At 40.0% G+C, this 27,932-nt stretch overlaps 2 protein-coding genes across 5 annotated transcripts in view; one reads left to right on the top strand and one right to left on the bottom strand.

The window, feature by feature from the left end:
- Positions 1–4,549: 4,549 nt before the first annotated feature.
- NUP43 (nucleoporin 43) lies at positions 4,550–15,808 on the bottom strand. Its single transcript, XM_065889027.1, has 8 exons — positions 15,657–15,808; positions 15,222–15,344; positions 14,493–14,570; positions 12,946–13,126; positions 11,517–11,652; positions 10,350–10,501; positions 8,215–8,337; positions 4,550–5,275 (listed from the first exon to the last, which is right to left on the bottom strand). Exons 1-8 carry the CDS (start codon positions 15,774–15,776, stop codon positions 5,046–5,048), a joined length of 1,143 nt encoding a protein of 380 aa, XP_065745099.1. The 5' UTR covers positions 15,777–15,808; the 3' UTR covers positions 4,550–5,045.
- A 2,156-nt stretch (positions 15,809–17,964) lies between these two features.
- Positions 17,965–27,932, top strand: part of PCMT1 (protein-L-isoaspartate (D-aspartate) O-methyltransferase) — a 45,582-nt gene continuing 35,614 nt past the window's right edge. For 2 of the 4 annotated variants that reach the window (XM_065888737.1, XM_065888738.1), the window contains exon 1: positions 18,148–18,376. In XM_065888737.1, the coding sequence (XP_065744809.1) occupies positions 18,148–18,376 (229 nt within the window). Of the gene's footprint in view, positions 18,377–27,932 lie in introns of all 4 variants that reach the window. The other 2 variants (XM_065888735.1, XM_065888736.1) reach the window with 2 other exon arrangements.

Here is a 27,932-nt window from a genome sequence, read left to right as displayed (position 1 = left end):
AGGTTGTCTCATTTTGTTTTTATCAACAGATGTAAGGGGCAAGTCTCATGCATGGATGACTGTAGGAACAGAGGCAGCACACATGGAAAAAGTTTGGAGAGCACTGTGGTCCTGAGAACACAGGCTCTCCCAGGAATTCACACTGTCTTAGGGGAAGGCTCTCAACTATGAGCAGCCCACACTTAGGAGTGAATTGTGTTCCACCTCCTTGGGAGTGAAGAATCTACACAAATTATTTGGAATTCTGAGCAGATTTGTCTCTCATCCATTTTTTTCAAACACTTATTCTTATCAATGTGGACTCATGGATATTTATTTAATAGTTTGGGTATTTCTTGTTTTTGATCAAATTGTTCCAGCTTTGGCTATTGGAGCTCTTCCAGTTAGCTTCTGTGTCCCTATAACATACTCCTATCGTTGTTTTTTTTTTTTTTTTTTTCCTTAACTGTCTTCCTTTCTGGGACTACAAAAATGCTCCAAACTATCTGGTTTATTTCCTGCACCTCCAAGGAGCCTTGGTTCCTTTTACTGGAGAATGGTATTAGAAACCAAATCTGGGTTCTTGGTGTGCTCATTGCTACTGGGGAATCCTTGCTTGTAGGATCTCTCTGGCTAATAAGTTGATTCCATACTATGCAGGAGTAAGATCTGTGTTTTGATTTGTTGCAGCTAGTATTTTACAGTCTAGTATTAATTACAATTTAGCTTCTTATAACCATGGTCTGTACAAAAATTGTTTTGACAGTTGATGCATGTCTGATGGCTATGTTAGGCTGGTCTGTCAACTACTGTTCCCCCAAAGTCCAGTTAGTCATGATAGTTTGGAATTGACCATTAGTTTATTTTTAATTAATTAAAGTTTATTACCTCATCAGCTAGATTCTAGTCATTCTACTTCTCTCCTCTCACCCCCCACCCCCTTTGTGGTTTTCTCCCTCTACTAATATAGTGAAATGTTGTAATTGTTTTGATGCTAAGATGACTGTAGTCTAGGCTGTTATTTAATTATTCTGTGTTGCCACTTAACATTAATTGTGGTTCAGAATGATACCAATGAAATAGTTTAAATAGTTGCATATCATAGTTTGGCTCTCCCCAGGTTACATTATCTGTAAAACAAGAGCACTGCTACTGCTTCAGACCATCTAATTAGTCTGAGCTAGATATCATATTGATACCATAAGTTTAAATGAAGGCTTGATATAAATTATACACTCATGAACTTAGTATGCTTCTTAGACAAGATTCTAAAATGGATTATTAAAAGGATGTTTCCACAGTACTGTGAAATAGAAGTGTTATTCACAAAGGACAAGGAATTTTTCAATTATGCCAAAATTTTGATAGGATAGCAGCTGTAGCACAGGTGTTCTCTCACATAGCCTTATGAACAAGATAAATGTGGCAGAATGTCAATAAGTTAGGTTGGTTTATAAATATTTCAACAACTGTAGCCAAATGCCAATGATTCATATGTCACTGATAATTGGGAGGTGGGCCTAAGTCCATTTAACCTATCTCCTTACCAATGGGATGAGGGTGTAGAGAGCACGCTGGGCAATTCTGAAAACGATCAGCTTCTGCAGAAAAGATTCAAAGGTGATTGTTAGCTCTTTCCTAAAGTGAAAGAAAATTTGTCTTCTTAAACAGGAAGGATGGACCTATAGTAAGAATCACAATCATCGGCATTACCTCAAGAATAGGGAGGTATGGTTTAGGGAGTATCAGGTGTGAAAATTAAGGGTTTAAGTTAAACTAGTCAGCAGTCAACTGAACAAATATCAGAATAGGTAAAATAAGCTGAGACAGCATTACAAAGGAATATTGTACCCAGAACCAGGATGGCAGATTTCTGTCATACTCTCAGCAAGGCAGACACCACTGGAAAAGTATTCATTTTGGAAGTCACACTTTAATGATGGCCTTTATTTTTTAAAGGGAAAACAAAATTGTGAGTTTAGTTCAATTCAGGCTAATTCAGGGCTTACTATGTATCAGATACTGTGTTAAACATTGTTCATACAACACTAAGACATGGGCCCTGTTCTTGAACTTGTGGTCCAGTAGAGGGAGACAGGCTGCTTAGCAAATGGCTGTAAGCACAATATAAGCTCTGCACAATGGGCTTTTGATGCCGAGTACAATTTAGCCCAGATTGTCAGAGGCCAGGGAGAACTTTCTTGAGAAAATGACACCTAAGAGGAGTCCGGAAAGGTATGCAGGATTTAGCCAAGAAGGGCAAGAGAGGTGGGGAAGGGAACCTTGCCCACAAGAAACCATTGAAGGGATTTTAAAAGTTTACCCCAAAGAAGCTACAATACGTAGTTCTGAACATTTGAATATATGATGAAAAGAATTAAATTTGTTTTTTGTGGCTCCTGAGAAGACAAATGGAAGCAAATTTCAGTTCAGTATGTGAAAATTCATTTATTTAGTTGAACCTTATAGTAAAGCACCCCAACAGAATGCAAATTCGATAAAATGGTGTTTGGTTCCATCTCATAGGTTCACATGATCATTTCATTAACCCACAATAATGATTCTTTTTTTATAGGATTGTTTTGGATCCCACTCACACTCTAAAACCCTGCTATAATGCAATATCAATTACAGCTATCCAAACAAGGAGGCTACATTGGGAAATGGGAAACTTTATCATGGTATATTTTCAAGTAGAGGTTGGATGATAATTTGTTGGGGGTGCTGTGGAAGTGTTGATTAAATTTAGTATGGAGATGCCCTCCAAGATATCTTTCACCTCTGAGATCCTACAGCCCTCAAAAGAAATTTTATTTGATAGTTTCATGAATAAAAGCAGTGAGAATTAACAAATTCATAAATTAGGGTTTTATTTATCAATAAGGATAGAGAAGTTTCTTATGTTTCTTATTAAGTCTGGCAGAACTCTTCAATTGGTAGAAAATGTAACACTATTCAAATGTACTTCCTTCTACTTATGGTTACAAATACCCTTAAATCAAATCAAAGCTTCAAACTTCAAACTTGTTTCCATTCCAAGCTAGTATGCTAAGCCTGTATGTCTGGTTCCCCCCCCTACCAATTACTTACTTTAGTGATCAAGGGAAATTGTATACATTGCTGCTGGAAACTGAGAAGGGTGCTAACAACGTACATGTAACCTTCAAACTTTTCAGCAGCAGATAATACGGATCGAAGCAGAGGCACAACAAGTTTGCCATTCACTGTACACGGAAAATGTGCCACCTGGGAGCTAGGGTCTTCCAGTGATGAGATCAACTCTGGGCCATTCAAAGCAAAGATGTTAGCCTGCCGGGTAGAATGGGAGGATGCCTGTACCGGATGAAGAGAGGGACACTGTAGCTTAGGCTGCAGCAAGACATTCATACAAAGGGAAATAAAAAGTCAGAGGAAAATTCTTAGCTATATTCTTATTATTGAATTCATGTGTTGACTGCTAGAGAATGTGCATCTACAAATATAACATGTATATTTCATTTTTTTTTACAGAAAAACTATATACATTGATGGATAGAAGACAGTGTGAAAAGAATTGTCTCTCTTTGAGATTAAGTACTTACAATTTTCTTTTGACTGTCTTTTCTACAATGAATGACTTTTGTAATAACAGAAAGTTTTAAAAATTAGCCCCAGCAATAAAACTATAAACAGAGTAAGAATTCCTATCAGCAACATTTTCTTTCCTTCTCTGATTCTTTGGAATTCTTTGGAATTCTTTGGAATTCAGTTACTAATTATCTTCAGTCGATTTTTTTTTTTTTTTTTTTTTTAGGCTGTGCTGTGCAGCATGTGGGATCTTAGTTCCCAGTTCCCCGACCAGGGATCAAACCTGGGCCCCCTGCATTAATCACTGGACCACGAGGCAAGTCCATTCAGTCAAATATTTTTGAGCCAAATATATATAAAACAGCAGATGCATATATGTATTCCATTTTAAAATGTTAACAAAAAACAAAATCCAAAAAACCCTGAGGTAAGGTGGCATAAAAAAACTGCAAATATTTATTGGGACAGAAAGACAAAACTTCATAGTAATTATTGTTGGAATTGTAAAGTAAATAAACATACACTTCAATTGTGTAATAGGAGTGATTTGTCATTAAGGTCTTAACAGTTCAATAATGCATTTAATCTAACAAACTTTAGAAAGACAATATCATAAAATTGTCTTAAAACACTGCATGTTAGGTCATCATTAACATTAAAGATAAAGATGGCAAAACTCTGTACTCCTACCACATCATCATACTAGTCTCTGCATGTTACCTATCAAATTCGTCTGTAAGTCAGCTCACTTATCAATGTCAAATCCTATTTTATTGCACAATGTCCAATTCAGCAATTTTCAACTACGTTGTAAAACTAAATAAAAGGAAAAATCCTTAGGAAAAATGTACTTGTCTTTTTTTTCTTTTCAAGAGAAATAAAGTTGGGTCTAAGGAGCTGACGGAGTTCTGTTCAAACCCATTCTAGTAAAGGAAACTGTCAAAACATTTTTACCTTTAAAAAAATTTGAACACTACAAAAATTTTGCCATTTTTGTTCTCAATTCTTTCTGAAAAAAGTTTACAAAAATTATTAAGTAAATAAAATGTGGAAGAACTGAAGAAAATACTTGTAGTAAAAAAGAATAAATACTAGCTAAGGCCACCAGGGAGGGGTATACCCCACACACCATTGATAAAAAGGATAGGAACCCATTGGTGGTTTGACATTTTTGAGGCCTGCAACATCAACAATGAAGAGTTGGTTCCATGAGCTGTCCAGAATTGTGCTGAAGGCAGTGCATTTATCAGCACAAGGATCCCTCTGATGTTCTTCCACATGGTCCAATTCTTTTGCCATCAGTCATTAATCAGACTCTAGATACTAACTATTAGAAGAATATTCAACTAACAAAAGCTGAAACTGGGCATCAAAATTAACAATGGTTTATGGATGCTTCCCCTGCAAATTTCACATTTTCCAATAATAAAAATTTGCATAGAGAAGCTGGAATTTGAAAGGCTATAACTGTATGTTTTACATGAAATCTTTTAGTATCTTCATGAAAAAAGTTGTCTAGTAACATAAATTGCTTCTGCATCGGTTCCACAAACAAGACAAGGACCTAAAACATCCAAACTGTTCACAGACAAAGTCCTGTTGGGAAGCAAGCTTGTGATTTCAATACGGTCTTTGGCAGGGTCAGTGATAAGCCAGGAGCTTATAAGAGATTGATGAACATTAGCTTGGTTACTAATGCTATGAGACAAAAAAGTACTATTTCTTCCTCCTGGGAAAAGAAAAGAAAAGGTGAAAACTTCTTTCAAGACTAATTTTATACTAGTAAACATCTGAAATTCTAATACTTAAAAAAGGCAATGATATACATTGTTTTTAATTCTCAAGAATAACTGGCTGATAATTCCATTATAACACATCACCATTTTTGACTAAAGGCTTACTCAGTGATATTAAATACTCAAATTTCCATGGGATAATATGGCAATCAAACTTGAAATCTTCAGCAAAGCACAAGATTCATTTAGACCCTGTCTTCCTGTTTATTCTTTAATGGAAAGTCTCAGAAATGTACCAAAATGCCTAGAAGACAAGTAGAATAAATGTAGATAATATATGGAAATCTAAGTTCTTAGATAATCAAAAAATGAAAATTTCTGGATGTATTTCTACATAAATATTTCTAAAAATATATTTATTTCTATATGTCTAAAAATATAATCAACTTGCTTTAGATCTCCTTTTATTCTTCGCCTTTATTTCAGGTAAATGTTCTTAAAAGTAGAATTTAAGAACACTACCAGATTATAAACTTTTATGTCTGACAGTGCTCTTCATTTAATGCAGGATTAAGTGGGGCAGAAGCAGTATATTTCAGTTTTAGCCTTCATTTGAAATTTTCTTTCCTTTCAACTTTCTGCCAGATCAAATAAAGACAGATTTCATTTACTCAATAAATGGCTGAGTACCTACTATATGCCAGGCGGTGTGCTAAGTGCTGGGAATACAAGGCAAAGTCCCTCATATCTTGAAGCTTAAAGATTAGTGAGTTTAAATCTTGCTGATTCTTAAAGCCCAGCTCAACTTCCTTCTCTAAGAAGCCTTTGAAGATGACTCTAGTTCATGCTTCCCTTTTCCTTCCTGGAACCCTCAGCACTTATACGTACCACTAATAACTTACTACCTTATAACATTTCTTATACGATTTAACTTTGCATGCCCCCTTCTCCATAACTCAATTAAGTATTTCTTAAGGGCAGGTTGTATAGATTATATTTATTTTACCTTTTCACAGTGTCTAATATTGTTCCTTGCGATACTAGGCACAGAATATAGTAAATGGCTCTTTCCAGTCTAACCAAGGTTCTTCAAACAGTAAAATCTCAAATGCAAGATAGTGGGGGTAGGGGAAGAAGAAATAAAAAACCAAGTGCTTAGCTAATCCTTATTATTTATTAGAAACTAATAATATTCTTAGTTTCTCCATACGCGAAGTTATTAGCACAGGCGTGCTGCAAGCTCTACACATGCGACACTTCTCCAGAATTTTTCTGGAGATGTTTTAGATTTTTCCTTCTTAGTTTTTGTTTACCTTTTACTGCTCCTATATTTTATATTACTCTTGAATACTGTGAAAATTAACATTAGAACCACTGTGCTAAGTCTCCTCCCTGGTCTCCCTGCTTCTGCTTTTTCCATCCCTATCCCCAGTCTATTTTCTACACAGTCACCTAAGTGATTCTTTGGAAACGTAAGACAGATCACCCCACTCCCCTGCTCAAAATTCTCCAGTGGCTTTCTGTCACATTCAGAAGAGAACCTGAAGCCCTCATCCCTGTCTGCAGAGTCCTCCGCAGCTCCTGCCACCTCCGCACACTCCCGGCCTGCTGAACTGCAGCCACACTGGCCTCCTTGCTGTTCTGTCTCAGGCCCTTGGAACTGGCTGTTTCCTCCACCTGGCACGCATTCCTGTGACTTGTACCTCCACTTCCTCAGGTCTCTGCTCAAATGTTCTCCCTGCCAAGTGGCCCCTCCTCCACTAATTCTTCATCCTCCTGTTCTCTTCACTCTTCTTCATAGGCATCAGGGTATTTGGTCCAGATCTATTCCTTCTTGCTGTCTCCTTTCCTACTTTGCTGTGCTCTACTATGTCTTGCAGGGACAAACTCCTTTTTCCAAGCTCCCTTGCCATCTGCCTTCCAGGCAGACCCTGCCCATGAGAGGCACTACGGTGTGTGACTGGAAGGCAGACGGGGTCGGGTGGGGGAAGGAAAAGGCTCCAGGTTCCTGGCAACGACAACACAGGCTGTAATTCCAGCCCCGGCTGAGGTAGCACCTTTTCTGCTGATCCAGAACCAACTTGGACAGCACTTCCAACTGTACAGCAGAGGTATTAACAACTGTTGATTTCTGGCATTCCTCTTTTTTTGCTATTTGCTCTCCCAGCATCCCTCCCATTCCCTTTTGTTCTTCTAGCCCTTCTAACACACGTGAAACCAATTCCTTCTAAATCCAGGGTAGTTTCTGTTTTTCTGCAGGGACTTTTACTGAGACATTATCTATCTTACTTACTGTCTACTGGACTATTTGCTCTATGAGCCTCGAGGCTTTTCTGCTCACTGTCATGGGCTCTAACACCTAGAAGAGTGCCTAGCACGTGGTAGGCACTTGATAAATATTTGCTGAATGAATGAACAAATAAACTTTGGAACCACAGACAAACTTAAAAACAAGAAGGTTAGAAAATGCAAAAAAAACAGAAAAAAAAACCTCTTGATTTTAAGTGTATAGTTTCTGGCTGACCTTTACTTACCTCTGTCTTTAATCAGGAGACAGGGCCTTTTAGTCTGAGGAGAAACCAGTACCTTAATACATAAAAGATCAACTTTGGTCTTGCCATACACCCTTGACAATGTAGTATAAGAGAGCTGTCAATGCCTATCCTATGGCATGAGGGCCCACAACAATGTACTCACAAACAAGACCCCTGGCTGTCCGAAGTTAGCCAGCTAACAGCATTTCTAGTCATCAGCAGTACAGTGGTCAGTAGCTGACAGTCAGATTTCAAGCCCTGTGATACTAGAATTTACCCTGAAGCCAGAGAATGGAAACATTTTGTCATTCCTTAATGTTAAAAATATGAGAATTACGAATTTGGTATTTAAAAATATAATAAAATTACACACAAGAACCTTCATTAAAATTTTTTACCTTGGTGAAAGAGTGATGATTTCTCAGGTACATCTGTGGAGGCATCCCAATGCCAGAGAGATCCATCTTCAGAACAAGTAAATAGATGATCTGGGTTGGATGGGTGAAAGTGAACTTCCCACACTAAAAGATAACAACCAAGAAGCTTATTCTTGTGTAGATTAGTTGAACAAACATCAAAACCCTGTCTCTAGGCATCACCTTCCATTAACCTCCATCACACACCTTCAAACTCCAAGCCTGTGATAAAAATCAAAGGCTTCAGGATCAAAGAAAAGACATAACTCTCCAAATGGCTAAAACATGTAGATAAGATAAAGAAGTCAAGTAAATCTACTTGTGTATTGGGCCAGCAAATGAATGAAAATAAATGCTAGTCATTTGACCTATTACAATTTTTTTATGGAAAAGTATGACAATGGAATAATTCTGAAAAGATTTTTTGAAAATTGTTAAGTTCTCTTATTTTCAATTCCTGTGTCATTAACACATGAAGGTTATATTATTGGAAAGAGAGAGAAGACCATAAAAGTAGAATACAAATGAATTTCTAAGAGACATAGTCCAATTTTGGCTCATGCCAAGACTCTGGATTCTTCTGGCCTGTATCACAGAAATAGCAACTAGCTCCCAGCAAACCAAAACCTGGAAATGCTCCAAAAATCTGGATCCGGTTTCAAATGAAAGACTTAAGAAGCCAGCTTGGGACTGGGGACTCCTCAAGCTCTAAACTTTAAGGGAACTTTGTGTGCCAATAGGTATCTGGGAGCCAAGGACTGCCCAGGACGTCTTAGGAAGACAGCTGCATCATGAAGGTAAAACAGTCTGTGAACAAGGGTTTCGTGATTCTGGGTTAGGTAACCATAGAGAGGCAGCATAGAAAGTGCTCAGAGTGTAGCATAAAAAGTGCAAGGCACATGTCTGCAAGCTGGCATTTTCATTCTGACAGTTACCACAATTAAACACGCCGGAAAACAAAAAGGTCACCTTCCTCCGGAAAGGAATGTGTGCTGGTGAGTCCCTGTGTAAAGTACATTCGTACTGTTTCATTAAAACAAAGTAAAACAAAACAGCCTATACAGCCATTAGCAGACTGCCCAAATCTAGATTCTTATGTATTTATATACTTTCAAATTAGAAAACAAACGTCTATAAAACATCTTATTTCTAGCCAAGAGTCAAGATGAATTCAAAATACACTACAAGCCACTACACTTGTGTGTTTTGTTGAACAGTACAGGCTGGCGTTTAAAAATGGGCTGGTGAGAAGATATCTGAAAGTTTGTAATTCTAACTACCACTAGGTTAGCAACAACAGGCTCTAAGGGCACACCTATTCCTTTTTATTCTTTTTACCTGGACATAGCCATACCTGGAAGAGGGGAAAAGTTTCTATTTGCTTCTTAAATATAATCTTAAAAATTATTTATCTTTCCAAAGTATTAATAATGTGAAACAAACTTAGAAGTTGCAATACTGGTATAAGGTTTGCTCTTCTATAGTTTTATTGAAGCATTAATACCAACTTCTCTTAAGTCAGAATTTAAAACTATAATCCACCCTGACGTGGTGATAAAATGAAAAATTTCTGTTCAGCCAAAAAATCTCCACCAAAATCAAATGACAAACATTAAAAACAAGGCAAGAGCCTATATCTTTTGTTCTTGTTAAAAGAAAAAAAGAAAAAGGTACAGTAATAAATTGAAGAACACACAGATTAGCAAATATAAAAAATAACAGCCTGCATTTGCATGGGAAAAGTGCATTCTCACATACTGGTGTGGCAATATAAACTCGTATTATTTTTATGTAGAACAATTTGACAACATGAATCACAGCTTTAAAATTATGCAAACTTTTGGACTCATCAATTCTATTTCTAAAAAACAATCCTAAGAAAAGAAGCACATAAAGATGAATATGTAAGGGTAATCACTACGGTTTTGTGTATAATAATCAAACATGTTAAAGAACGTAAATTTCAAATAAAAAGGGATTAGTTAATTATTATAAATTTATACAATTCAGTCAAAAACTCTGCTGTAGAATGATCCATAGGTATCATTATGGAAAGCTGCTTATAATACATTGTATAGCTCACACACCAAAAACTTATGTATCACCACAATACTTACTTTCAGCTTCATGAGCCTTCAGTAGAGACACGGGCATTGTACCTTGTCTAACATCCCAAATACTTAACATTCCATCCTGACCACCGGTAGCTACAACATGCTGCTGGTTGGGATGTCTATCAACACAGTGGAGTGGCACTCGGTCACCAGTCCTTTAATGGGAGATAAAATGACTTCACAAAGTTGTAAAGTATAATTTATCTTTGAATAACCTATGAAACCTGTTTCTTTCCAGTAACGAAACGATAATTTTGTGGCTGGAGCTACTGGCTAAACTTAAATCATGTCAAAAAACTGACTACGTTAAATATATCTCTAAATATTAAAATTTTTGAGGGGAATTAAAGGCCAGAGTTATTCATTCTCTCTTCAATTTGTACACATAAGGAACAAGATAATTTGATGGTAAGATATGCAAAACATTTCCATTTCTTGGCTTTTTAAAAACATATATCAACTAAACAGCGTATTCCTTACTTCTACTCTACCTTATTTAATGCTTAGTTTATATAACTTTTTTTCCAGCTTGACACATGCTATTTTCTAATTAGAGAAGATTGCACATATAGAAAGGGGATTTCTGCTCAAAAAAATATCTTGGATTGTATTTTTCTCCCAGTCACATCTAGAGTGTATTATTAGTAGAACAGAATATTCTATTAATATATTAATAGAATATTCCCACTATTAATAGAATCATTTGATGAGCAAAAAGAAGTTCCCCATTAAATAACATAAGCTTCAAAGAGATTAATATAAACTTCTGAATCAATACAACAAATATTTACCAAACGCCAAGCCCATCCAACTATACAGCTGACCCTTGAACAACAGGGATCCACTTACATATGAATACTTTTCCACAGTAAATATACAGTGCCACATGATCTGAGGCTGGTTGAATCTGCAGATGTGGAACCTCTGAAACAGAGGATTCCACGTATATTGAGGGCTGACTATAAGTTTTACAGGGATTTTCGAGTGTATAGAGGGTCAGTGACTCTAACCCCCTACATTGTTCAAGGGTCAACTGTATTTGCTTTATCAGATTTAGTCAGAGATTATTCTCTTAGCATGCAATTAAAATACAATATGGTTTAAAGTCAGTTGCTATAAACAGTCAAACAAATTTGCTTCACACTACTGAAATTACAAATCAAAACTTACAGTGATAATATCTGAGAGGGCTCATTTCCTTGTTGTCTAAAATCCCATATTTTTAACTGTCCAATTGAATTTACTGTAAGAATCTCAGGAGTTCGAAGGAAGGTTACAGCATGGAGTGTACTGCTATCTGCATTGTCTACAAATGAAGAAAACAGCATTGTGTGTTAACAGGCCCCCCTTTTCCATGAAAATTTTAAATTGCATTCCCTCCACTGATTGAAATATTACAAATGAAATTTTAAATAAGTCACAGTTTAATTTCTATAGAAAAATGCAATAATATACATGTTAAAATGGACTCTCCTTTAATAGAAAAATTGTATCACTCACAGGACATCTGAACTGTTTTCCAAATGGAGGGCTAAGTTTTCACTTATTTCTCTAGTTCCACTTTAGGTTGTTACCCTCCATTTCTGAGACAGCTGTTCAGGTTCCTTTATATCCAACGTTACTTCCCTCTACTGCTTAACACAGAACCTCCATCTATTGAGCCAAACACCCTTGCTTCCTACAGAGCTCATTCTGACCTATATTATTCCGCTGACTTATCTCAAATCTATACATCTTTATCCTCATCAGCTCTCTTCTCCTCCATGAAGTCCTTCCTGATTGCTTTAACTGTCCTTTTCCTTTTCATAGTGTGTTTAAACTTATACCACTTAATTTACTATACACTTAAATTGTTTTGTGACCCTCCTCCAAACTGCCACTAGGCAGTGGTCCCTAAAAGCTAAACAAATAGTGTTCCTCAGAACTAAAAATCATAACAACACAAAAAAACTGATTCATGGGCTCAATCCAGATGTTCTGATTTAGGGAGTCTACGGTGATGGCCTGTTAAAAATCTCCTCAGGCAAGTCTGTGCAAAGTATGGTTGAGAACTACTACACTGGAATAATCCTTCTAAAGCATGACACGGGGTACATCACCCCTTTGCTCAAAAACTTTCAATGGCTCCGTAGTTGCCCACCTAACAAAACGTAACCTCTACAGCTGTGCATTAGATTCTTCACAACCTGACCACAATTTACCTTTCTTGTTTCATTTCTTACTTCTCCTATACAAATATCTAAAGTCAGGTCAAACTACACTTTCTGTCATTCTCTGAATGGTCTTACCTTGCCTCCATGCTGTTCCCTTTATCTGGTGTGCCACCTTTTAGTATTATTTATGGTTTGGAACCTAGATTAAATGGATTGCCACCTGCCCCTCAATTCTTTATCTGTTAATCCCCTCTGGCTCTCCTCTCCACAAATTTCTTTTTCTTCTAGTCACTCCTTCATACAGGCCTTATCAACATACTGTCTTGATAAAGGGATCCTGCTTTGTATATTTTTAAATCCCTCACACACCTAGCATTGCATTTACTTAGCACATGGTAGCTGCTCAATTACTATGCAATAGACCAAAGAAATAGGATTTTTCTTACCTATAGTTCTTATAGCTTCCTTGTGATCAGCTCTGAAGAGATTTATTCGACCATCTTCTCCAACTGTGACAATTTCTGGGTTGCTGCACACAACACCTGTGCATGGCGCACTGCTACAGGAAGGACTGCCTGGACCCGTGTGGTAATGAGCTGTTGTCCACTGCTGGCTGACTGACAGAGTCTACATGTCACAAATGAGGCTATGATTAATCAAAGCAAAGCTCCAAAAAACTAGAGCTTTCCCCAACTAAAACTGTGTCTCACACCTTTCTAGAAACATAGTAACTCTCTTCCCTTTGTATTTCCAAGCATTAAGGTCTAGAAACTACTTCCATTAAAGCTCTGTATATACTGGATTAGATTCAAAAGAAACGCTTTTTAATAACATCCCAAACTTATCTCAAACTAAAGAAATGGTTTTTAGGTATCAGGTAATTATGTGTTCAAAGGCAGCTCTAAATTCTTAAGGGGGCTGGCCTACATTTAAGAGAAAATCTCTGTAGTGCTTTCCAAATGACTCCATTAAGAAAAATAGTTAAGACTTCCCTGGTGGCACAGTGGTTAAGAATCCACCTGCCAATGCAGAGGACCCGGGTTCGAGCCCTGGTCTGGGAAGATCCCACATGCCGCGGAGCTACTAAGCCCGTGCGCCACAACTACTGAGCCTGCGCTCTAGAGCCTGAGAGCCACAACTACTGAACCCGTGTGCTGCAGCTACTGAAGCCTGTGCACCTAGAGCCCGTGCTCTGCAACAAGAGAAGCCACCGCAATGAGAAGCCTGCACACCACAACGAAAGAGTAGCCCCCGCTCGCCGCAACTAGAGAAAGCACGCGCGCAGCAACAAAAGACCCAACGCAGCCAAAAAAAGAAATAAATAAAAAATAAAAGCATTGCTGAAATAAACAGTAAAAAAAAAAAAAAGAAAAATATTTAACTAGACCTGGCTCTTGTATTTACTAGGCATGCCTATTAGTAAGATGACCTTGATTAATCCCCAAATCTAAGTAAGCATTCTCTTCTAGCAACTTAAAACTTTTACTTCAAGTGGGCCTATTTTAAAGGACTGCCCTTACCACTATGCTCTGAAGATCAGCAGTCAGGCTTTGGCACACACAAGAAAGGCTTTGTAAAAAATGTCAAGCCTTCATATAGTATATCCTCTCTTTCAATTGAAACCTAGGTTCTATCTGAAGCAAGGTAGCTGTTCCTGTTCTCTCTCATGATGCTTGAGCTAGAAAGTGTTCTTTCTTTCTTCAAAAGACCAGACTAGGATCTTAAAAGAGAATTACAGGAAAAGTACTTGCCAGAATACCATATTGTTAAATCTAACCTAAGAGAACATAAGAGATACCCAATTTGAATGAAGGATCACACAAACATGGTTCTTGAATTAATCTACTAAAAGATGGGTAATACAATGATTTTTCCCCTCCATGTTTTAAGACTATAAAACTTTATTATTTGTGTCATTATTAAGTACAGTTTTCTTTAAACCTTCCAAAAAAAATTAAAACGCAAATTGAGATTTCAAACAAAAGTTCTTTACCTGGTTATTTGGATGGTGAAGGAAAACTGTTACACATCCTGTTGATGAAGCAGCTACAATTCTTTCCTGGTCAAAAAACTAAGAAAATTCTTGCTTGTTATAGATTCATAAATATTAGCAGGGAGGAAGCCATTTTTTTGACTCAATTAATAGTATAACAATTTTAAAATGCAAAGAGGCTATAAATGCTAAGCAAATAAAATGTGAGAGTCAAAATTCCATTCCCACCACTTACTACCAGCTTTGAGACCCTGGCCAAGTTAAGTTCTCTAAGCCTTGGTAAACTTGCAAAACAGAGAACTAATCCCTGCTAGGCTGTTATGAGAACTCAAAAAGCAAAAACATGTAAAGTGCCTTGCACAGTATTTGTCACATAGTACATGCTCCAAAGATCTTAGTCTCAGTGTTCTCATTAAGACAGAGATAACAGTATTTGATTCAACAAGCATGCGATGAGAATGAAATTAACTTATGTAAACGGTGCTTGGCAGATAGTAGATGGTCAATTGGGCAAACAAACAAGCTAGGATTAATTCCACATCCCCTTCCCCAGTCCTGATTCTGCCATTAAGCAGCTATATGATGTTGGCAAATCATAACCTATAGGGAACTCAGTTTCTTGTAAACCTGGGGTGAGACTAGACAAACTTTAAGGTCCTTTACATCTCTAACTGTAAAGATCACTCTCAGTTTTTTAAAAGTTAGCTTTTGGATATTACACAGACTTACTTGTAAATCCATTACATCACCATGGTGTCTGATATCACACAATAACTGATGGTCTCCTTCAAATCCTCCATCAGAGTCCAAGTTCCCAAAATCTCCAATAGACCACAGTGAAACATAATTTTCCTGTAAAGCAGAAAATTTTATCTTGAGATGAAATATATGTCAAACTCTCCGAAATTAAAATTTGCACTGCCTTCAATCAACCTTGCTTTAAAAGCATCCCAAGCAAATGGAATGATAATCATTAAAAAAGAGGAGATACGGGGCCATCAATGGCTCTGAGGTACAAGGCAACCGAGCCTGAGACGTGCATTTGGGGGACAGAGAAGGGCGAGAGGAGCCAGAAGACGAGAGAGTTCGCGCGCCGGCGGCCGGGGGCTCGGTTCCAGGAGGGAAGGAGGAGGAAGGGGCTTCCCGGGCCGGGAGCGGGGGTACCTCATTGTCCCAAGAGCCCGTGGCGAAAGTCTCCACGGTCTGCAGGCTCCCCGGAGGTACCGGTCGCCAGCGGGTCTTGCTGATTTTCTGTGACACAAACTTAGCATAAATTTCCTCCATGTCGAAAGCAACCAGGCCAGGGACAGCCAGAAGCACAGAGCGCGCCACTCAGTCCCGCCCCTTCCCGCTGAGCCCTGATTGGAACGGACCGTACGAGGGACGGTGGCTGCAGAGAGCCAATTCTCCTCTGTAGGCAGTGCGGGAACGAACCACCAACTCTCAAGTGGGAGGTAGGTGGGACGCCCTACCCGACGCAGGAGGCTCTGAACCCAGGCAAGGGTGTTTCCCGTTCTTGTGCTGTAGGACCTGCTCCTAATCTGCAAACGATATAGAAACACCGAGACAATACATTTGTGCAATAACTTTGCAATGTAAGACAAATTTAAGAGCAAAACCAAAACAAAATCAATGCAAGAGAAACGACCTAGTAGCCACACCTAAACATTGTCTTGCATTTCACCGCGCATAGAAAATATTCAAAATTCTTAAATTCTCCTGGAAGTACGTCCGTCAACGTACCAATTTGTTATTCAAAACCTCTCCCTCCCCGTCCCCCAAACAAATCCTTTTCTTCAACGTTGTTAATACACACTGTCAGAAACTGGGGTTGCAATTCTGAGGACCCCAGTTCTAATTTGGACTCCCATTGCCTCTGTGACCATCCTCAATTCATTTATGTATATAATTAAGAATGATTTTTAATTGTAACGTCGACAGCTCAGGAATCAGAGCCTTAGGTTCCTTCGTGCTTTTGATTAGACCTATGATACACCCTCCCCCGCTTTTAAAAAATTCCTCTCAGAATCCTGCCCATCCTTCAAGCACCCGTTCTTTCCTCTATCTTTTCCTATTTCTCCAGCCCATGATGATCTAAATAAACATGTCCCTTAATATCTAGACCACTAATAGCACTTATATTTTGCCCCGTTGCTAATTTTCTTTTGATGCAAATCTCCCCAATTTGAATGTAAATCTTATTACCTACAAGAGGTATGACTTATTCATCTTAAAAAAAAAACTCCTTTATACTATATTCATAACTGTGTTGGTTGTTTCTTTAAAAGGGGCCATGATTTTGTTTCTAACTGATATTGGCAGTCCTATTTCCTAGCCACAGCTTATGGAAGCACCTCATGGAAATGCAGTCCATCTAGGTCAGCTTTAGAGAGTTTTCAGGTTTATTGAAAACTGACTGGTGTCGTTTTGTTTTGTTTTTAACTGGAAGACTATTAGGGAACAGCAGAGAGATGAAATAGAAAATTATTAGTCCCAAACTGACAATTTTATTCCCAATATTGAAGTAAAGAATACTGTTTCATTTATTATCGCAGAACACAGGGAAATAGTTAATATATAAGTATATTTAGGATTGGAAGTAGACTAGATACCACATTTGCTAAGGTCTGGTTAGAATACGAAAATTGTTGCTGACGCAGTAGCATCGATGTCTTGACATAGCTTTGTTTCCTTCCTTAAAAGTGTATTGGACTAAATGTGACTGGATTCTTCCAGTCTCAGTTCTGATCAGGAGTCAGCAAGTTGGATGCTACAGGCAATGTTCCTTGTCAGCTTCTCACTCAATGTCTTGCACAGCTGATAGCAACAAACCTGGTGTCCAGTCTAACGGTGGAATTTGTGAGGCTTAAATAGCTGAAAACGCACGCTTGTGTTGGGCGAATAACACATTCGCCATAGGATACTGTAGTATTTTTAACCAAGTGCGCTGTCCTAAGGAGCAAAGGATTCCCCACGCTCCACCCCCCCACCCCAGGTCTCGGTATTCTTCCACTCTCTGAATTTGTGCTTTAGAGTTGAGAACAAATCACGGTCCCAAAGTCTCTGCTAACGAAACACTAACGTACTTGTCACAAGCCAGAAGCTGGAGTACTCGGGTTAGAGAAGACCTTTGCCCTCCAGTTCTATTAAGATTATCGAGGCTCCACCATAGGGACCTCTGTCTCCAACCGACCTAAATATTAGTCATTCATTGGGTTGGGTGAGGCAGGACGAAGGAAGCCCACCGTCTAACAATCTGGACAGATATAGGAGCAGACCCGCCGCTCTCAACAGCTGATCTAGCTGAGACTGCGAAGCCACCGGCAGCAGCGGAACGAGGCCCGCCCTGCCATCCCGCCACCGCGCTCAGTGACCAGAGCCGCAGTGAGGCTCACCACCGACCGCGCCAGGGCCCACCCCGCTTGACCACAGGACAAACTCAGCAAGGAGGCGTTGCGCAGCCCGAGGCCTCAGAAAGGCCACTCAGAGGTGGCGGTGTTGGTGGCGCTGACTCAGCGGGACCAACCCGCCACACCCGGGCGGCCGCAGCGACCCCTCACGCGGGCGGCAGCGCATGAGGCCACCCCCGCCTCCTGCCCCACCCGGCCGCACCCGAATCCGCGCGGCGTCACTAAGCGCATGCGTGCCGCGGGGTATGCCGGGAGCGCGCAGTGGCGGCAGCGGCGGCGACGACAGTAGCAGCGGCGGCTACAGCGGGGACGCAAGCGGGGCGGTGACCGTGTGGGAGGTGGTCTCACTCTTGGGGAAGCTGCTGGGCACTGTCGCCGCGCTGAAGGTGGTTCTGTACCTGCTCCGGGTGTGCTTAGCGATGGCCTGGAAATCCGGCGGCGCCAGCCACTCGGAGCTAATCCACAACCTCCGCAGTAAGTGCCACCCCCGCCCGGTGTGGGGCAACTGGGGAAGGCCAGGCCTGAATCGGATCCCCTGGGCCGTCCGGAACGTTCCGTATACCCCTGTGCCTGCTGGAGGGCTTCGGCGCACGGTTGCACCAGCGGTCCCGAACGGCAAGCTCTGGCGATTGCCTCCCCCGGGACCTGTCACTCATCGGCGACGTGCACAGGAACCAGAGAGAAAGAGTCAGGGGCCGCTGCTAGTGGGGCAGGGGCAGGCGTCTCCCCGCGGGCCTGGGGAAGGGGGCGCGGCACAGGTGGTGGGGCTGTCACTCGAGTCCGCCACCTCCCTGTCCGGGTCCGGCGGGCGAGGGGCGTGCCTTGGGGAGTGGGCTGTTGGCCAGGGCTCGTAGAGACTGGGCTGGAACTAAGGGGACCCCGCCCTCGACCCCCGCGTCTTCTCACTTCCTCCTCTGTCATATCAGTCGACCTAGCTGCAAGCTTTCTCCCGGGTTCTGCCTCCCCCGCCCTTCGTTTTTTCCTCTGGCGGGAGATGCCACCGTCTGATACTGGCGAGGGGAGGGAGAGGGAGATGAAAGTAATGTCATTGCGGATGCTGGGAGAAATTTCTGGGGCGGCTGTCCAGTGGAAAGCTTCGTGGGGGGCGGAGGAAGAGATAACTAGGAGATGCTCTTCCTGAGGGACAGCGTATTTCAGGAGCCTTTAGAGGTCCTGGGATCCAGCAAACGATTGTGTGTGTGGAATGTTCAAACTTTTTTCAGGGCTACCATATGCTTTAAAAGCCTTGTATGGAAGTTTCTTTACACCATTATCTTTAGTAATTGTATTCCTTCCTCTGATGATGATTTTAGGGTGGGACCAGTGCTGTGTCACTTTCTTATTTTAATCGAAATGTAGTGTCGCCTTCTGGTCGGGATACCAGGAAGGACCGCAGTCCATCATACTCTCACTCTGGTCAGAATTTATAGCACTCTTCTTTGCACTGACTTTGCAAATAATCACAATCCTGCCACGTGGTATTTTTAATTGTTATGGATTATTTAGCTTTTCATGTGTTTGTCATGTTTCTTAATTCGATTTGTAACCTTGATGGCTGGGGCTTTTTTTTTTTTTTTTTTTAGTATCTTTGAATCCTCTCAAACAATTTAATTTAATAATCATTCCTTTTTTCATAAGTGCCAATTAAATATATATTATATGCTTGGATCTATACTAGGAATACCAAGATTAGTGAGAGAAATAAATAGTATTGGCTGGCACATGGTTAGTATTAATACTTAATATTAGTCATTTGACTTTTTTTTAACCAGTATTTAAAACTTGTTTCCTTAGCGTTTAGTAATGAATGTTTAGGTTTTAAAAATCCTGTCAAGCATTGCCAGTATTCACTTTATGGAAGGATATTTGATTGGAAGTGTAAATTTATGTGCTGAGACAATATTAAGTGTGATTTAGGTTCCCATGGATTGAACAGAAGCTCAATATGTTGTAAATATTTTAATAAAATTTCTTCAAATGATCTAGTGCCTGCTAGTACAGCATACACACCTGAAACATTCTGTACTTGAATTGTGATTAAGTAATTTTCCACCAGTAGGTTATCGCAGTAGACACTTGGCTGTGGCAGAAATTGTAATCAATCAGGCTCTTAAAGTCTCTCCTTTCTGGGCCAAATTTGTAGTCAGCCAAAACTAGATCTTTTCCCAGTGGTTTTATAGTTACTTTAATGTATTGCATTACTATTCTTAGCTGAAATTTCTAAGGATGTTTTCCTATTAGAAAATTTAATGAGAAATATTTAACATACATGGATGTTGATATTGTGGATATTTCGTTTTATACTAGAGCTATGATTGGTAAGAGGAAATAAGAGTGCTCAAATTGTTTAGCCTCTTTTGTAACACTTGTGCAACTTTAGTTTCAACTTCTTGCTGAATTGATTCTAGCCAATAGATTTCTTTTTTTTTTTTGGTACGCGGGCCTCTCATTGTTGTGGCCTCTCCCGTTGCGGAGCACAGGCTCGGGACGCGCAGGCTCAGCGACCATGGCTCATGGGCCCAGCCGCCCCGCGGGCATGTGGGATCTTCCCAGACCGGGGCACGAACCGTGTCCCCTGCATCGGCAGGCGGACTCTCAACCACTGCGCCACCAGGGAAGCCCCAGATTTCATTTTTATTTATTAGTTTGTTACAACAGTAATATTTGCTCAAGGGAGAATTTCAGTTGGCACAAATTGAAAATTTCTCACTCTTTACTGGTTATTCCACCCTTGTGTATTCTTCCTAAGACTTCTAACTGAATCTTTAGAAAAAGATTAAAATGTGATTATGCTGATATTGAAGTGAAAAGGGATCTGCAAATTGGAAGAGGAAGCAAATTACAGTTTTAATTTTTTTTTTAACGAAACAAAGTTCACGATTGGTTTCATTTTAATATTATTATAATTATTTATTGAAAATACCTACTGAGGCTTTTCTTTTATAAGGCGTAATAGAAATGATTGTTTATGATTTCATACTTGATATATCATTTACAGAATACTTTAGACTCTAATGGTACATCTCATAATGTCTCATAGCTTATGTTGTGATGATAAATGCTCTTAAGTGACTGAGAACAGTGGTCTAAAACTTGAGCATGCTTCAAAATCTCCAGGATCATCTGGAGAGCTTGTTAAAACAAATTAAGACAGATTGCTGGGGCTGTTGATAATTTGTATTTCTAACAAGTTCCTAAGTAATATGCTCCTGCTGGTCTGGGGACCACACTTGAGAATCACTGACATAGAGAACTGAAAATTACAAGATTAAACCCTGCCAGTGTTGTAGTTGAATCAGTTTTATGCTTTAAAATAAAATTTTAGGAAAAAGTCTGTAGCAATCCTGCCCAACAGAGCTGCTTGTAATGTCTGTATCTGTGCTGTTCAGTACCATAGCCGCTAGCTACATGAGGCATTGAGCATTTGAAATGTAGTTAGCACAGCTGAGGAACTGGATTTTTGTGTTATTTAAATTAACTTTAACTACTAGCCACATGTTGGACATTACAGGTCTTTAGAAATGAAAAGTATTATTTTATAATTATAGGCTGATAAGGTACTCATGAAACAAATTAACTTAATTCAAAACAACTGTGAGCCTACTTATTCCAGGGAATGGGAAAATTCAAGTAATGTTTATATTAGAGTTTATTTTCTACTTTTGTTGGGATAATTTCACGCCATGGTAAAAGGAAAAGAAGGGGGCAGGACCGGATGAGCTTGAGAGAGGTGGTCTCCTAGAGCAGGGATGTCCAAGCCAGAGTGTTTGTGGAAGGTTAACTCTTAACAGACTTCAAATGCTGTACTGGCCACTTAAAACAAAGCTAAAAATTGTTCTTTTACCTATTTTATTTTTGTAAAAAAAATTCAGTCCACTACCCTAATCCATCAGTTATTTCTACTTATATTTCCCTTGCATCCTTGATTGTGTCATTTTGCATGTATAATGTATATAGAATTTGTCAAATCCGTCAACTGATATTTGACTATCTTCTATATGCAAGACACTGGGGATACAGCAATGAGAAACAAACATCTATTCTCTCTTGTAGCTTACTTCTTGTGGGAGCAGACAAATAAAATATATGTTCACATGATAAGTGGCAAAGTAAGGAAGGAGGATAGGGCGTATGGTGTAGTAGGTTTGCAGTTGTAGGCAAGAAGGCCTCACTAAGGTGTCATTTGAGTAAAGATTTGGTGACAGGGAAGAAATTCAAGCCATGCAGGTAGAGCTGGGGAACAGGTATTCTAGACAGAGAAAATAGAACGTGCTAGATTTGGATTTGCGGTGTAGGAGAAAGACTGCAGTCGAGGATATGACACTAAGGTTTTAGACCTGGGCAATGGGAATGATTTGCCATTTTCTGAGTTGGAAACAAGTGAGTGAGCAGCAGGGATTTTGGGGGTGGGGTGGGGGGATGCAAGGAAGTGTGGGAGAGCAGGGGTTTATTTGGGGAGATGTTTGGTTTGAGTTCCTTATAAGACATTAAAGTGGAGACCTTCTTCAGTAGGCACTTAAATTTGTAAGCATTATGATAATTTATAGTTTTTGTATCCTTATTTATCTCTGCAAATAAATGGAAATTATTCTATTTAGAGTGTCAGTTCTTATCAACTAGTAGCATAAACAGTGGAAAAGAGAATATTCTATTAGTTTTATCATGTGCATTCATGGGCCAAAGATAGCCAGGTAATAAAATACTAAGTGACTTTTTTTCAGAAATTTGGGCTCATTTAGAATCCAGAAAATACTTCCTCATTTTAACTTACATCACGTCAGTCTTATGGGTATATACGAGTAAGTAAACTTACAGTGCATTGAATAAGATTTAATAGGTAAGATTTTGAGGGAGAATTTTAATATCAATGTGTCTACTTAAATTTAACTAAAATTAAAAATTCAGTTCCTCAGTCATACCAACCACATTTCAAGAGCTCAGTAGGCACACGAGGCTAGTGGCTGACCTGCTGGACAGTGCAGATGTAGAACATTTCCATTATCATAAGAAGTTCTATTGGGCAGCACTAAATCTACATAATAGGTTGTATTACATTCTATTCAATGTGATCTTAGTTCCATTGTGCTGTTCCACATATTTTTATTAGTGTTGCATTTAGTTCTGGCCAACATGCTTTAAGCGTAACAGTGAAAAACTGAAGATTATCAGACAAGAGTGCTCAAGAGGACAAGAGCATCAGCATTTTATATGATGATTTGATGAGATGGAGGTTGTTTGATTCAGCAATGAGAAAGTTACAGAGAGCAGTAGTGTTTAAATATTTGAGGGAAATCATGTAGTAGAGGGTAAAACCAGGACAAATGGGAGGCACATTTTGGCTCATTTTAAGGAAGTATTCACAAAGCTATCCTAACAGTCAAAGATTTGGCTTTGAAAAGTAGTGTTTTCTGTCACTGGATATGTTGAAGCAAAGAATGGTTGACCATTTCACTGTAAGGGATATTGTGGAAGAGATTTGTCATCTGCTTTCACTGTATACTAGACCTCTCAGGACCCTTCCAAATCCAAGATTCTGTCAATTTAATCACATCATGGTTTGCATGAAATCACCTGTGGGATATGTATGTTGGGGTGGGTGGGTGGGTGTGTTTTAGGAGAGAGCCACAGAAGTTAACTTTTGGTTACCTATATTTTAGAGTTTTGCATAACATTTTAGTTTGTCAGAGATGTGAGGAGTGCAAGGAGCATCCTCCTTTGAGAAATAGTGTCAAGATAGTTAATTACATGTATTTACTAAGACTGATAATGGTTTAGAGAAAGATGTATTTTTTTTTTTTTTTTTTTTTTTTTTTTTGCGGTACGTGGGCCTCTCACTGTTGTGGCCTCTCCCACTGAGGAGCACAGGCTCCGGACGCGCAGGCTCAGCGGCCATGGCTCACGGGCCCAGCCGCTCCGCAGCACGTGGGATCCTCCCGGACCGGGGCACGAACCCTTGTCCCCTGCATCGGCAGGCGGACTCTCAACCACTGTGCCACCAGGGAAGCCCTGTATTTTTTAAATTAATTTTTATTGGTATATAGTTGCTTTACCAATGTTGTGTTAATTTCTACTGTACAGCAGAGTGAATTGGCTATACGTATACATATATCCCCTCTTTTTTAGATTTCCTTCCTATTTAGGTCACCACAGAGCATTGAGTAGGGTTCCCTGATCTATACAGTAGGTTCTCATTAGTTACCTACTTTAGTTTATTTATATATTAGTTTTGGCTGTGTTGGGTCTTCATTGCTGTGCGTGGGCTTTCTCTAGATGCGGTGAGTGGGGACTACTCTTCGTTGCGGTGCGCGGGCTTCTCATTGTGGGGGCTTCTCTTATTGTGGAGCATGGGCTCTAGGTGTGCGGGCTTCAGTAGTTGTGGCTCACGGGCTTCAGTAGTTGCGGCTCGCGGGCTCTGGAGCGCAGGCTCAGTAGTTGTGGCGCACAGGCTTAGTTGCTCTGCAACATGTGCTATCTCCCTGGACCAGGGCTCAAACCCGTGTCCCCTGCATTGGCAGGAGGATTCTTAACCACTGAGCCACCAGGGAAGCCCATAGTTATCTATTTTATACAGAGTATCAATAGTGTATGTATGTCAATCCCAATCTCCCAATTCATCACCCTCTTCCCCCCCTCCAAGAAAGACGTATTTTTGAATAATCTCTGGTCTTAGATGATATGCTTTATCATAACTTGACATCACTTAAAATTCTTCTTTGATTGTAGTGTGAATTTAAAACTAATCCCTTTCAGATTTTCTGTATGGAGAGTGTCTCAGGCTCCACTCACCTCTTACCACACCTAATCATTCTAGATGGGAAATAAAAGGGGACCATTTTGTTCATTTCTTATTGTTTTCCCTGGCATTTTGTTAGTGGAGAAGAAATAGAGAGTAGATGATTAACAACCACTCAAGTCATAAAACTAATATAATTATGTAATATTTTATTGAGATGTAACTTTGTAACAAGTTACTTACGGAAATTTAGAGAATGTTTCTACATGACTTGAAATGCATCTGCAGCTTATTTTCTTACCTGTGTTTTCAGTGCTTCATACCAGCACAGGATCTCTTCTTTCTCCATCTCTGCCAGGATTGCTTCTAGTCTTCTATTCTCCCAGATCAAAAGTCTTGGAATAGTTATTGATTCTTTCAGACTGTCCCCAAATTAACTCAACAGTTATTACAAATACCTTTCATAGTCATCCCTTTCACTGTATTTTCACGGACACTGTCCTAGCCTGGGTTCTTAGTCGTCGCTTGGAGTGATATGCCTTCCAGTGTCTGATTGGTCATCACACTTGCAGTTTTTCTCCCCTCAGGTTCATTCTACACATTACACTGATTGTCCTAGTGTACTGCTTTCTGTTACGTCTCTTTTCTCCCTAGATTTCTATTGCTTACTGTATCAATTGTAAACACCTCTTGCTCAGCTTTCAGGCCTTTTAAGGGTCTTCTACAACCTGTTGCCCTGCTCCAACTCCAGTCCTGTTCTTCAGACTGATCTCATTTTACTCCTCAGATACCTTGTGTTTTAGGGTACCTGTTCATCTGCTGTAATAAAGACCAAAATAACAATGGCTTAAACAAAACGAAAGTTTCTGTTTCACGTAACAATCCAAGTATAAGCAGTTCAGAACTAATATGGTGGTTCCATGGTCTTGAGGACCTGGGCTCCTTCTTTCTTGTTGTGCTTCCTAAAGTCTTTCCCTCATCTACAAAGTTGAAGATAGTTTACCTCCATCCTTTCCATATTCCAGCTGGTGGGGAGAAAAATGGGGAAAGGAGAAAATGCACATTTTTTTAAGGGCATTATCTAAAGTTGCGTTCATAATTTCTGCCTGTGTTCTCATTGACAAGAACTTAACCATAAGGCTACACGTAACTACAGAGAGGCTAGGTAATGCACCCAGTTCTACCACTGTGAAAGAAAAGGAGTACCTGGGGCTTCCCTGGTGGTGCAGTGGTTAAGAATCCGCCTGCGGATGCAGGGGACGCGGCTTCGTGCCCCGGTCCGAGAAGATCCCACATGCCGCGGAGCGGCTGGGCCCGTGAGCCATGGCCGCTGGGCCTGCGCGTCCAGAGCCTGTGCTCCGCAACGGGAGAGGCCACAACAGTGAGAGGCCCGCGTACCGCAAAAAAAAAAGAATCTGCCTGCCAATGCAGGGGACACGGGTTCGAGCCCTAGTCTGGGAAGATCCCACATGCCATAGAGCAACTAAGCCTGTGCGCCACAACTACTGACCCTATACTCTAGAGCCTGCAAGCCACGACTACTGAAGCCCACGCATCTAGAGCCCGTGCTCCGCAACAAGAGAAGCCACCGCCATGAGAAGCCGGTGCACCGCAACAAAGAGTAGTCCCCGCTCCCCGCAACTAGAGAAATCCTGCACGCAGCAACGAAGACCCAGTGCAGCCAAAAATAAGTAAATAAAATAAATAAATTAAAAGAAAAGAAAAGGAGTCCCTGCCACATCTTAACATCTTGCTCACTAGAGCAAATACACATTGTGTATACATCTCTATAGGTACTATCTGTCTGTGATAACAAGGTTAGGACAATTAAGATTAATTTTCAGTCGAGTAACCATGTGTACATATTTAAAGATAAAATAATACAGAAGGGTTTATAATGAAAAATAACAATTGCTTGCCCTGTTCCTCCCTGCTCCCAGACTGCCTCAAGTGAACACTTTTAACTACATATTTGGGTCTTCTGGTGATTGTCTTCAGTCTCTAAAGCATATGCTTAAACTGCTATTTCTTTATCAACTTTGGACATCATCTACTGACTTCTTGCCAAGATGGAGGAGTATTTACACCCTCTAAACTTACTCCCTTCCCCACATATAGTTATACCGTAATTTTTGCTTCCTCTATTGTGGTTACCTTTGTAACTTTGAGTAATATACTTTAACCTCAATTTTTTGTTCCATAATTTGTAAACTGACACTATCCCTTAACCCTTCCACTTTGTAAGAAAGGATACTGATTTTCCAACTTATTAGGGGCTTTTTTTTTTCGGCACGCGGGCCTCTCACTGCTGTGGCCTCTCCCGTTGCGGAGCACAGGCTCCGGATGCGCAGGCTCAGCGGCCATGGCTCATGGGCTCAGCCGCTCCGCGGCATGTGGAATCTTCCCGGACCGGGCACGAACCCGCGTCCCCTACATCGGCAGGCGGACTCTCAACCACTGCGCCACCAGGGAAGCCCCTAGGGGCTCTTTTATATTGTCAGAGCTGATAGCATTTCATTTTGTTCTGAGCAATAAATAAATCTTCTGCATTTTGTTGATTTTTGTGTTGAAAAGTAATAACCATCATCACAAACATTAATGACTGGGTCAACACTTTGCTGAGCTACGTAGCATGCAAGAGTTTATTCCCTGCTCTTTGTTTCTAATATCACAGACTCCTCTAGTATTGAGGAGGAATAGTCAGATGTTTTTCCTTTTTTTTTTTTTTGGCCATGTGGCTTGTGAATCTTGATTGCCTGACCAGGGATTGAAAGCAGTGAAAGCATCAAGTTCTAACTTCTGGACCACCAGGGAATTCCTTGTTTTTCCTTTTTTTACACTTTTATCAGTTGCTTGAAATCATGTCACAGTTTCTTCTTACCTAAATCATGACTCTTGTATAGTATTTTTGTCTTTTTCCTGGAATTTATCTCCCTCTTCACCCTTCCCACTCCTCAGGTTGAGAAGAGGAACAGATACCTTCTTAACGTGGCTCTAATTTTTTCAAGTTTTTTAAATTATTTGGTTTATAGCTTGGATTCTATTGCATTCTCCTTTTTGAATTCTGCTAACTTCTCATTTGGATCCATTGCATATTAGGATCAACATTAGCCATTATTATAATTATTTAATTAGGATCTTTGGTCCTTAGGGTGCAGGAAAATTGGGCATGGGTAGTTTTAAAACTGTTCACTAATTTAGAAAGCCTAATGGTAATTTATGTTTACTCATAATTAGGCTATACATGCAAAGTGAAATGTTAAATTACTTTGCTGTTTGCTAGAAATATTTCAGGGC

The sequence above is a fragment of the Phocoena phocoena genome, chromosome 12 (assembly GCF_963924675.1).
Source record: "Phocoena phocoena chromosome 12, mPhoPho1.1, whole genome shotgun sequence".
Classification (NCBI taxonomy): Eukaryota; Metazoa; Chordata; class Mammalia; order Artiodactyla; family Phocoenidae; genus Phocoena; species Phocoena phocoena.
This window is presented reverse-complemented; position numbering and strand designations above follow the sequence as displayed.

Excerpts from the sequence above, each read along its gene's own strand:
- NUP43 (XM_065889027.1), bottom strand. The coding sequence starts at position 15,776 with ATGGAGGAAATTTATGCTAAGTTTGTGTCACAGAAAATCAGCAAGACC. Across the intron at positions 15,345-15,656 it reads CGGGCTCTTGGGACAATGAG|GAAAATTATGTTTCACTGTG; the intron begins GTACCCCCGCTC and ends TCTGCTTTACAG. Across the intron at positions 11,653-12,945 it reads GGAAGCTATAAGAACTATAG|ACAATGCAGATAGCAGTACA; the intron begins GTAAGAAAAATC and ends CTTCATTTGTAG.